Genomic DNA, 12,189 nt, shown 5'->3' with positions numbered 1-12,189 from the left:
TTTGCCTTGACCCTTCACGGTCCCGTTGCCTCTCCTTTCTCCACACTGCTGAGAATGCAGGTTCCCAGGCCTGTTCCAACCTGGTGCAGGCAACGGGATTCTTCATGCAAGCCTGTGAGAAATGCTGGAACCTGTCTCCTTTTCCTCCTCTACTTCCTCCTTCTCCACACCCCGCCCCCCCCGACTCACCTCCCCATCTTTCTTTTTCTTTACTTTTTAAAAATTTTAAAAATTTTATTTGTTTATTTATTTATTTATTTATTTATTTATTTTTTTTTTTTTTTTTGGTTTTTCGAGACAGGGTTTCTCTGCAGCTTTTTTAGAGCCTGTCCTGGAACTAGCTCTTGTAGACCAGGCTGGCCTCAAACTCACAGAGATCCACCTGCCTCTGCCTCCCGAGTGCTGGGATTAAAGGCGCGCGCCACCACCGCCCGGCTTATTTGTTTATTTATTTTGGTTTTTTTGAGATATGGTTTCTCCTGGAACTCACTCTGTAAACCAGGCTGGCCTCGAACTCAGAGATCCGCCTACCTCACTGTGTCCCCAGGGGTGGGATTAAAGGTATGCACCATCACCTCCTGGCTTTTTTTTTTTCTTTTCTTTCCCTCCCTCCCTTCCTTCCTTCCTTCCTTCCTTCCTTCCTTCCTTCCTTCCTTCCTTTCCTTCTTTTTTTTTTGAGACAAGGTCTCCAATACCCCAGACTCACTATGAGACTGAAAATGGTCTTGAACTTTGATCCCCCACTTCCCAAGTGCTGGGATTATAGGCGTGCGCTGCTCTACTCAGTTTTATCTGGTGCCAGGGATCAAAACGAGAGATTTGTGCATGCTAGGCAGGCACCCTACCGACTGAGCCGTATCTCCAGCTCCCACTGGCCTGGTTTTTCTCTCTCTTTAAACATATTATAACTAATGCATATATATGATTTTTACGTTGATGTATTTATGGAGGAGGCTGTGCACGCGTGTGCCACAGTACGTGTGTGAAGACCAGAGGAGTTGGTTTTCTCCTTCCGCTGTGTGCATTCCAGGGTAGAACTCAGACTGTAATGTGTACTGGCGAGGAATCTTTACCCACTGGGTCATCTTGTTGGTCCCCTGCCTTTCTTAATTAAAAGCCTGAGTTGTAAGACTGGACTGGGCTTCCTCCCTGCCTCAGGGGCTTCCTGGCGGAGCGTCACTTTTTCCCTGTAAGCAATGGCTGCTGTGAGGCTGGAGGAATCAACAGTGGCTGGTCTAACAGGGAGCTGCACTCATTCTTCTGACTGCTGTTGCTATTGCTGGTGGAGGTCAAATCCTCCCAAGGGGGTGAATTACACAGAATTGAGTATCGGTCATTATTAGGAGTCAAAAATGTCAGAGCAGGAGACCCACTTGTAGGTAGGGAAACTGAGGCTGAGAGGTGTCAGGAATATCAAGAACAAGGACTCTGGGAAGAGAAGTCTTGGGTTCGTTCGGATCAGGCTACACCACGTACTGATGAGGTTGCATCTCTTCATCTGGGGCCTCAGTTTCTTCATGTGTAGAAAATGTGACCAGTCACCTGTTCTGGCAGAGATAATGGCTGTGGAGCTCAGAACTGCTGACTAGTGTCCTTCCCTCCCCCCTGTGGCTGCTGCCCTCCAGGGCAGGGCAGGGACTAGGATCTATTTCCCAGGGTCTCCCATTTGGAACCCGTGACAGTCCCTTTGTGGCAGTGCAGTATTTGGGAAGGGTAGTCCTTAAAGTAGTCAGCACCCAGGGCAGCTTCACCAGAATTCTGGAGAAAGTCTCCCTAACTGTGGGGAATGGGTGGAAGGGTGGGGAACCCCCCCCCCCCGCAAGGATGCTAACATACGTTCCCCACCCTGCAAGGATGCTAACATACGTTCCCCACCCTGCAAGGATGCTAACACACTGAGCTAGGGACGCGATGAGTATCATGCCCAGAGTCTCCATCTCCCTTTGGAAGTAAATCCCTGCCGTCAAATTCATCCAGCTGGCGCCAGTCTTTAAACTGCATTTTATTATAGTACATGTATTAATTTATTTTAAGTGTGTGGCCATATGCATGCCACGGTGCATGTATGGAGGTCCCAGGCCCATTTGTGGGAATCTGTTCTCTCCTTCCACCATGTGGGCCCTGGGAATCTCACAAAGGTCATCAGCATTGGCACCAAGTACCTTTACCCACTGAGCCATCTTGTTAGTCTAGTCCCAACTTTTAGAAACAGTCTCATGGTTGATTCAGGCTTTTAGATGTCAGTGATTTGTGGACAGCTTCTTAGTCCATAAAAAAAAAGTTAAAATAAACCTGTGTCAGAGGGTACAGTCTGAGGTCATAGCAAGCATGTACGATGGGAAAGGAATGGTAGATAGTTCCAGGCTCCTGAAATCAAGCCATCAAGGCCGGTAACTCAGTCTGAGAATCAGGGCTACAGAATCACGTTGGCCAATGTCCTGGCCCCAGAACATCATGCCCCTCCTCTAGCAGGACCCAGGGCCTCCCCGCCCCTTTTCATGCTCCCAGACAGGGATAAAGCCAAGGGATGGGGAGAGAAGAAGAGGCAGGTCCCTCCTCCCAGATAGTATCTCAAGCCAATAGCAGGGTGGACGTGGGCATATGCCCAGCATTCTCTTGAATCAGCTGCTGCCTAGTAATCACCTGCCTCAGCCCAGGAAGCTGTTCAGCTGACAGGGCCCGCCTGTGGCCTGCTGAAGCTGAGCCCACGGATTTGTGGCAGGGTGCATAGGGCAGGGAAGCAGGGCCCCTCACTTTCCTCTCTCCGTCAGTCCAGGGACAAATGAGGCAGCCACTTACAGAATGCACAACAATCTTTTTATTGTTCAGAAAGAGGGTGGCCACTCACCCAGGACCCCAGACAGCCTGGGCAGCAACTCCAGAGTCCCCCATGAGGCTCCGAAGGCTCACTCCCATGTTCGCCAGGGCTCTGCCATCTCCCCCTCAGAGACCAAGCCCTGCCCCCAACCTTTCTCTTCCTCCTCCTTTTTCTTCTTCTCCGTGGCTCAGCCTCAGCTGGGTCATGATTATAAGAGGAGGGTGTTGATGTCGGGAGTCTACAAATGAGGTTCCAGTTCCACAGAACCTTCTAGAGGGAGAGGTGTCAATCCCTACCTGGCCATGTCCACCCTAACAGTTCCATGTTAGCCTTTGCTAAGTGAATGTACAGTGACTACAAAGTAACAGCAGCTGCCTCAAGCCTGGGATAGCACCAGAAGCTACTAGAAATGCAAAGACAGAATCCAGCGACTGGCAGCCTGGTGTGACTCCCTGACCAGAAGAAGAAGGGAGCAGGTAGCTCGGTCGGCCAGCCGTGCCCTGTAGTTGGGTCTGCCTGCCTGCTTGCCTACACAGGCCTCTGTGACCTCACCCAGCACTATTAGCCTTCAGGGCAGCTGTCTCTCTGACCGTGGGAGGTTGGGGGGGGGGGGGACACAGGCCTGCCGTGGGTTTACTAGGGCACCGCAAGTGTTGTGCAGGGTCCCGGGCTGCTGGGGGAGTGTGGGCCCTCCCCTCCCACTGCCTGCAGCAGGTTGAGGAGTAATTACAGACTATTAGAGGAAATTAATCCCCACCTCCAGATGTAACTTAATGACCCGCCCCACCCTCTCCTAACATCTTGAGCCCCCCCTCCCCCCCGTCACATCTGGAGCAGCCTGCAACCTTCAGATTCCGAGGCCCCAGGAGTCCCAGGCTTCCAGCTTCCCTGCCCCAAGATGGACAGCCTATTTGACTTCCTGTTTGGACCGTCCTGCCCGCCCAGACTTCTGAGGGCCTCCCTATAGCCCCCAGCGTCTTCCAAACGGAAGTAGCTAGGGCTCCTAATTAAAGGCTGTCCCAAGAACTAACAAGCATCCTGAGGATGGAGTGGATGGAGTAGGGCGTTAAAGGGGCTTAGGTGCCTGCTCGCTTTCATTTTTGAAAGGGGCCTGGCCACTGGGCTTTTGTGTCCTTGCTTGCCTACACACAGCTGAAGGGTGCTTGACGGCCATGGCCTGAGGTCCCCTTAAGAAAAAAAAAAAAAAGATGTCCCAAATCTTCCTTTCCATTTTACATAATCCAGGAGTCACATGGAACCACGGTGCTCTCATCCCAGGGTCCAGGCATGGCGGGCATTCCGAAAACAGCTCCAAAGCCATTTCTCCGGCTCCAGAGAGGAATCCAAAGAGAGGGGAGCAACTCAAAGTGGGGTGCGCCTGCAGAGGCCATGCCTTTAACAGGCTCAGCTGCCGATCTTGGCTCTCTGGGAGCTGTGGCTGGGGAGAGGAGAGGGAAGAGTGGCAGTAGTCGCCCTGGGCAGGACAGACCGCTCCAGAGACCAAGAAGTGTGGTGTGGCCCTGGAGTCCAGCTGACTACAGCAGCCAGCCTATTTCCAGGTCCCAGGAGGATGGAGGTTGGTTCATGTCCCTCACCCTTGCCCTGGCACTCCCGTCAAGGGGGTAGCAAGGGTGGTGGCCGGGCAGGCTCAGGGCACTGAGTTCCACCACCGAAAGCTGAAAGGTTTCCTTCTCACATTAGTGCCGCAGTGAATCTCCCCAAGCAACTGGTGGTAGGACAGGAAGTCGTCGATAAAGACGCAGTGGAGGCCCAGCGGCTCCAGCAGGGCGCGCACCTTCTCCTCCAGGCAGCAGCGGCCATTGATGAGGGGGCCAAAAGGCTTGGGGATGCCCAGGTACTTGCCTAGAACCACCATGTTGACCTGCGGGAGAGAGGAAGAACCCCACTGGCCACGAATGTACTGCACCCAGAATTCCTTCTGGGCTCTGGCTCTGCTGACCCATCCTCACCAGGACCAGGAAAGGGTCAGGAAATAGGATCTGAGGTGGGGGTGGAGAATGTGCCCCTTATAATCTGGGAGTCATAAACAGGAAGATGGCAACTTCGAGGCCAGCCTGGGCCACAGAAATAAAACATGTCTCAGCATGTAAAAGAAGGCACAGAGCCGTGCAGGGTAGTGCTGGTGCTGGGATGTAGCTCAGTGGTCGAATGGCTCCTAGTTAATGGCACGTATGGTTAGCTCTGTGCCAGTGACAGTCACCCCTTCCTCCTATGCTTTCTTCCGTCACTCAGACAATCGTCATCTAGTAACAAGTTTGTCACGGACAGAGACTAGACGTGCAGATCGACGGACCCGTCCTATAACTGTCCTTGCCAGTGTGGTGATGTCTGTGCAGTGCACAGCCTGCTTGGCTGTTCCTAGCTGTCCTTAATCCTCAGGCTGGGGAATGCCACGGGTCAAAGGGCAGGGAGGGGGCTAAGAAGCCACTTTTACTGCCGTGGCTGGGCCTCTGCTCCTGGAGTCAAGAGTCACAGCCCAAAGTCATGGGCCTTAACCTCAGCCACGCCCACCTGCTGTGGGAACCAAAGCCCAGTGTCCCCGTGCCATTCGCCACAGATGGCTGGGTAGGTTAAAATCACTTCCTGTCCCTGGTTGTTACCTACGGGCCACATGTGGCATACCATGTCATCCCAATGACTCGGGGGATGCCATGTTCCACTGTAGAGTGCCGAGTGCTCACCCCAGCAGGGAAAACTCGAACAGAAGGCAGAGGTACAGCTTCAAGCAGTGTTGTTCAGTGAGGAAGGATTTACCTGCCTGGTATTGCCTGATATTATTGGTTGTTATAGAAGACCAGGGATTCCATTAAACACCCTGCAGTGCCCAGCAGCAGGATGCTCAGGTAGTAAGCTCCTGTCTTTGGGGAATAGTGCCCTGCCAGTCTGGAGGCTAGACCTCGGGGACAGCCAGGAACTAGGTAGGCACCCTCTCACTCCAGCCTGCACACTCCTTCCCCTAACTCAGTACTACTCTGGTCTTGTCCTAGGAGAAGCACCCAGGCTAAAGGCACCATAGAAAAGGAGGGTCACCTCCTGCTCCAGAGTCCATTTCTCATTGAGGCCCTCACCCTGGCAGGAAATGGGTCTATGGGCCAGCTAATTTGATAGCATCACTTAGCCCCGCCCTCCTGACTGAAGACTCTTGGCTTCATCTGCACGTCAGCTGACCAGTGGCTACTATTTGTTCTGCCTGCCAGGAAGGCCGACATAGAAGCCCCTCGGGGAAGCCTCAAATGAAGGCTAAGGTGGGAACAGGGCAAGACCAGCCTCCAGATGGAGGATAGAAACATCCCTGTCTGCCTTTCCATTTAGAAAATGAAATCTCTTGGGATGGGCTGGTCTCCCCGCTGTACAGCACTCCCAGCTGCTGCCCACCAGGTACCAAAGGCACCAACTCACTGTGGCCATTGGAGATGCCCCAGGGCATGTACCTGCCCTGTGTAGGAACTGCTGATCGAGCTGTCCCCTCTCCACCTCTGTACCCACCGGTCCTTGCACCACCAGGGACTCTCACCATGTCGGGGAAGAAGGCTTCTGCATAGGCTCCCTTCAGGAAGAAGAGCTGTGGGATGTCCAGGATGTCACTCTCGGAGAGACCCAACTCCCGCTTCAACACATTCCGGTTCCAGTCGATGCATTTCTGGGGAGGGGGAAGGGAAGCCGTGCCCCAGACAGGAGACTCTGAGTGCACTGAGCCTGTGTGTAGCCCAGAGCACCGCTGGTGCCTCGGAGACTCTCAATGGCTTAGTGCAAAAGGAGCCACGGTTGTCTGAAGTGGGGAAACTGAGGCTCAGAACAGCTCTCCCAGCCGCACAGAGCTAGGAACAGTTGAGGTTTGGTTCCAAAGGATCCTGTCACTTGATTGCAATTTTTAAAAGTTGTTTTTATTTTATGTATATGGATGTTTTGCCTGCCTGCATGCCTGGGTGCTATGTGCATGGCTGGTGTCAACGGAGGTCAAAAGAGGGCATCAGATCCCCTGGAACTGGAGTTACAGATGGTTGTGAGCTGCCATGTGGGTATCAGGAATTGTACCTGGGTCCTCCGGAAGAGCAGTCAGTGCTCTTAACTGCAGAATCTTCTCTTTAGCCCCTGATTACATTTTTAAATGGTGGTGTGTGTGTGTGTGTGTGTGTGTGTGTGTGTGTGTGCGCGCGCGCGTGTGTGTACAATATAGGCCCATGTGGAGGTCAGTCAATTCCTTCCTTCCACTATGAATTCTGGGGATCAAACTCAGCATCTCAGGCAGCAGTAGCATTTACCTGCTGAGCCTCTTTTTTTTTTTTTTTTTTTTTTTTTTTTGGTTTTTTCGAGACAGGGTTTCCCCATAGTTTCTAGAGCCTGTCCTGGAACTAGTTCTTGTAGACCAGGCTGACCTCGAACTCAGAGATCCGCCTGCCTCTGCCTCCCGAGTGCTGGGATTAAAGGCGTGCGCCACCACTGCCCGGACCTGCTGAGCCTCTTTGATGACCCCCTGTATTTTAACTTGCTGTCCCAGGGCTAAGTCTTCTGTCCTGCCCCAGCCATCTAGGTAAAGTCCCTGACTTGTTGAAGAGGGCCAAAGGCCTCCTGCCTTCACTGAGGCCAGCATTGCACACAGGGAAAGCATTGCCTTTGGTAAGTCCTAACCCTTCCCATACTTGTCCAACCTGCTCTCTGCTCAGGGCCCCTGAGGACCCCATGTCTCTGCATCTCACCTTCACACTCCCAGGGTGGGGCTTTGGATTCACATCTGTGGACGGGGACTGCACCCCCAGAGCCAGGCAACGCCAGGTGCCTGCTGTGGTCAGAAGGTGGCCGGCCTGTCCTCACAGTCTGCCAGCCCCCCGAGGATGAAGTTCACTCCCACACCCTCAGACGTCTACAGGACAAACCGAGGCTGGGCCGTGTCCCCCACTCCCTGGATCTTTGCCACCACCCAGTCAGTGTCCTGCCCTCACCTGCACGTGCACACTGTCCCTCCTGAGGTGTTTGTCGGCTAAGATATCGTTGATGCTTCTCTTTGTCTTATGCTTGAGGCCTGTGAAGGACAGACAGTGAGTGAGCTTGGGAACAGACAGACAGTGTGTTTCAGAGACAGACAGACAAGACAGGGCGTGGGTTCAGGGACACTGCCTGGAGCCCACAGGCCTGAAGCAGCACAGTGCAGGCTAGCAATGCTAACACTAGCAGGAAGGTGAGAGAGAAAAGGCCAGACACTAGAAGGCTGGTTCCTGCTGCAGCTAGGATGGAAGAAGAGTCAGAGATGCTGAGAAAAAGCCCCAGGGCTCCTCACGGCTCCCAGCCCTGACCTCCCACACCTGCTGGGGCCAGCTTAATTCTCATTGATCTTTAAGACCTTCCAGGGAGGGTGGTTTTCATTTGCAGTTCAGAGAAGGGAATGGAGGTTCTAAGAGGCAGGGTGCAGCCTCTGTGACTCCACCTCCAGCAAGAGCCAAGGCTAGGATTTGGATCCAGGTGAGACCCCTACATTTCTCCTGAGGTCTAGCCTAGGAGTCATGCCACCATCAAAGTATCTGGGATGACTCCCTAGCCCCTCGGTTTCCCTCCTTGCCCCAGGGCGGCAGTAGGTACATCCCCAGGGAGGGTGATGGAGGGACAGCATCCCCAAGCCGTGACTGGTGGCAGCATCGTGGCACTCACCATCAAACTGTGCTGCCTCCCCGTAGCCCTTCTCCTTCAGCTCCTGGAACAGCTGGAGGCAGGCACTGGGGCTGGCCAGGAGCAGCCGGAAGCCCTGCCACAGAGGGGAACAAATGGCTCAAAGCCTGGGTCCCTGAGATGCCAGAGACCTCCAAGGACTGAGCTTAGGAGCCAGACGTGCCCTGGGCTCCTTTCTCTCCATCCCTACCCACTCTACCCACCACCCAAGTAGGTCCCAACTGCAGGCCCTTCCACCTCATCCAGGTGTGTCCCTCTGCAGCTGCTCACTGACCCCATCAGAGCGCTCCCCAAGATGGCTGGACCAGGATCACAGGCCACTAGGAAGCCCCTCCCCCTGGATGGTTTTCTCCATGAGGGATTCTGTGGTCAATGTAGAGACCAGAGCCCACATTCTAATTAAAATCTCCCCAGCCCCCATAGGATGTATGGACCTGAAAGAGCGCAGAACCCTCCTGAGCCTCAGTTTCCTTACCTGTAAAATGGAAGCAAGCGTGGGCTTGTTGGAGGGCTCCCTGGCTAAAAGTGTGAGTCTGCCTTATAGTAGGTGCCTAAGGCATTCTCTCCCCTCTTACCAGTGCCATTCCTGACTCTTGGAGTGTTCTGGGTCTGAAAACACCGGCAGGAAGCACAGATCTCCTGGCTTCCTCCAGGAAGCCCTCCCTGATGAACGCAGCCTAAGTCCCAGGGCACACTGATCCCATAGGACTGAGCTGGCTGCAGTGCCCATGCCCCAAGCCATCATCCCATCAGGCCAGGCGGGGGCAGCAGCGACTCAACCGGAAGACTGTGGGGTGGTGACACAGGGGACTCACCTTTTGGTCAGAGGTGGGCACGAAGCTCAGAAACTCGTCCACGTGACCCACGGAAAGCCAGTCGGAGTAGAGTTCTACGGGGGCCTGCACCTGCTGGGCCTGCAGGAAGTCACGCACAACCCTGGCCATGCGCCGCCCACTGGACCTAGTGAGGAGAGAGGCTCGGTCAGTCATCTTATGTCCCTACCGGGTACATGTTCCATGCCCTCACAACCCTCTGAGTGGGTCCTCTTTACCAAAAGGGAAACTGAGGCTCAGCGAGTTAAGGTGACATAGCCTGGGCCACGCCGCTGAGAAAGGTCAGGGCCACACTCCACGGTTACAGGCCCAGAGATGTGCAGCCCAAGCTGAAGCCATTGGGAACAGAGTGGGGATAGGGATGTCCCAGGCGGAGAGAAGCAGGCACCGTGGGTTAGGGGATAGGTGGACGTGGCAGATGCAGGCCAGGCCAAGGTGTGTGTGGGGGGTAGGTTTGGCAAGGGGGTGGAGCTTGTTTGAGCGAGGCCTTCTGCACCCAGCCAATCGCCCTGAGGAATCTGAAGGCTTCGTATGTTAAAGAGAGGTTAAGTCTTATTTATGCCAGAGTGTGAAACTCATACTGCCTCAGGAATTTAGGGTTCCCAGAAGTTCTTGAGATGAAATCTAGCATTTCTTAAGCGCCCTTTACCTGGGAAGAATAGAGCAGAATGTGTCCTCCTCCACCTCCTATGTAGCTAAGGATGGCTTTGAACCCCTGGTCCTCCTGCTTCTACCTCCCAAGTGCTGAGATCACAAGCGCAAGACCTTAACGGTTTATATGGTGCTTGGGTTGAACCTAGGGACTCATGCCCGGCACCAACTGGTTTACGTTCTCAGACCCTGGTCTCTGCTTGGGCATGGATCTCAGGGCATGGAATCATCAGGGTCTGGCTCTGACCTTTCTCAGCTGTGTGGCCCAGGTGGTCTTCTCGGTTCTCTGAGCCTTGGTCTCTCCTCTGGGAAAGAGGACCCACTCAGAGGGTTATTTTGTATAAAAAGATCCTGTTCCCAACCAACCGTCCAGCGTAAGGCCGTGTTATCCAAAAGCTCTTCTCCAATGTGGAGACTGTCCTAAAAGAGGAGTGATGTCAAACCTTCTCAGTGACCAGCAGGAGCCTTCCTGTCTGGGTGGCCAGTGTCCTCTTCTATTTTTTTTTTTTAATGCCTATTTCATACTTGATCCCTGATCCGTCCAGAGGGAGAATTTTAAGAGTCAGACTATGTACCTCTTCCGGTTGAAACCCTGGGGTTGCTCCCATCTTACCGCCAGAAGCCGCACAGCCCCTCCTGACCTCCTCCTGACCTCCCCATGGCCCATGGTCCACCTAACGCCCACCCTGGCCCTGACCCTCTCCTCTCCATTCATTCTGGTCTTCTGCTGTCTCCTGAACTTACCAGACACACTCCTGCCTCAGGACCTGGGCACCTACTCTGTCCCCGCCCTCTGGAGTCACAGTCTTCTCCCCATGGTCCCATGGCACCTCTCTTTCCGCTTCTAGGTGTAACTCAAATCTTGACTTCTTCCTCAGCCATATCCCAACCCCCTTCATTTTCCTCCACAGCACTGGGTCCCCAGCTGGGATACTAACTCATCGGGGTCTGCTGGTTACCCACCTCTCAATCTGGCTCTCACCCGCTGCTGGGATGCACACTCCACCAGGGCAGGGGCCTAGTCTAAGCCACGTTCTGCTGAAGCCCCAGCCCCTGTCACATAATATCTGCTTCCGAAACTATGGTGAGTTGAGGCAGATGCCTCGGAGTAACAGATAGGACCGAGTGGCTTCAGAGGCAGCTCAGTTAGTACGGTGCTTCCCTGCCACACCTGAGGTCCTCGGTTCAGTTCCCTGGTACTGCGTAAGCGGGGTGTGGCGGCACACCTCGGTCACCACAGCATCTGAGAGGTGGAGGCAGGAAGATCCTTGGCTGTATTTTGAGTTTGAAGTCAGACAGGAAGAAAAAGTTCGTCATTTACAGAAAATGGAGCCTGGAACCTGCTGCGAACAAGCTTGACAAAGGCCCAAATGAAGCTCCTGGTGAGAATTGAGGGTGCAAGGTGGGGACCACATTCTTTTGTCTGCTTACTGTAGTTTTTTGAAGGGCATCTTTAAAAACAATGAGATGGAGAGAAAGCAAACACAGTTCAGCAGGTGCTGCGTGAAGGTGCTGCGTGAAGCCCCTCCTTGGGACTCTCTCCCACCCTCCTTTCTGGATGCTGGAGCAAGGAGGAGGCGGTCCCAGTCCCAGGTGAGGGCAGGTTCGTCTCTGCATCATCACCAAAGCCACCACCAGGGGGCGGAATTGTTTAATGATCGGAGTGCATGAGGGGAGACCACCAAAGCAGCCAGGAAAGTTCTGGTTTGTTGGGTGCCTACTGTGTGCTTGGCTTAGGCTCTTACACTTAATGCCACCTTTGGTCCTCAAGATCATCCTGAGCTGGGTGGTGGCAGCTCACCTTTCATCCCAGCCCTCGGGAGGCAGAGGCAGAGGCAGGAGGATCTCTGAGTTTGAGGCCAGCCTGGTCTACGGAGTTAGTTCCAGGACAGCCAGGGCTGTTACAGAGAAACCCTGTCTTGGAAACAAATGACCCTAAAAATGGTCATCCCAGGATGCACGTATATTAGCAATGTCACCATCTGGGGGTCACTCTGTGCCCTCCCATCTTGTGCAGCACGGGCTTCTCTTTTCTCCCTCAGCTTTAGCCCCTGCACACTGGTCTCCTCTCGGGCCTCTAAAGCCTCTGGCACGCTCCTATCTCAGGGCCTTTGCAAAAATTTTTGTCTTGCCCCGGAACATCTTCTCCTGAACATTCAGCCTTGTAACCATCTTCCTTCAAAACGTCTCGCTGTCAGATTCTTA

The 12,189-nt window shown here is 53.8% G+C and overlaps 1 protein-coding gene across 1 annotated transcript in view; it reads right to left on the bottom strand.

Annotated features, from left to right (window-relative positions):
- Positions 1–4,466: 4,466 nt before the first annotated feature.
- Padi1 (peptidyl arginine deiminase 1) overlaps positions 4,467–12,189 on the bottom strand; it is a 31,653-nt gene continuing 23,930 nt past the window's right edge. Inside the window, exons 12-16 of the mRNA XM_038334761.1 lie at positions 9,316–9,460; positions 8,483–8,576; positions 7,780–7,859; positions 6,354–6,479; positions 4,467–4,700 (exon numbers count right to left, since the gene is read on the bottom strand). Of these exons, the coding sequence (XP_038190689.1) occupies positions 4,467–4,700; positions 6,354–6,479; positions 7,780–7,859; positions 8,483–8,576; positions 9,316–9,460 (679 nt within the window). The remainder of the gene's footprint in view (positions 4,701–6,353; positions 6,480–7,779; positions 7,860–8,482; positions 8,577–9,315; positions 9,461–12,189) is intronic.

The sequence above is a fragment of the Arvicola amphibius genome, chromosome 6 (genome assembly GCF_903992535.2).
Source record: "Arvicola amphibius chromosome 6, mArvAmp1.2, whole genome shotgun sequence".
Lineage (NCBI taxonomy): Eukaryota > Metazoa > Chordata > Mammalia > Rodentia > Cricetidae > Arvicola > Arvicola amphibius.
This window is presented reverse-complemented; position numbering and strand designations above follow the sequence as displayed.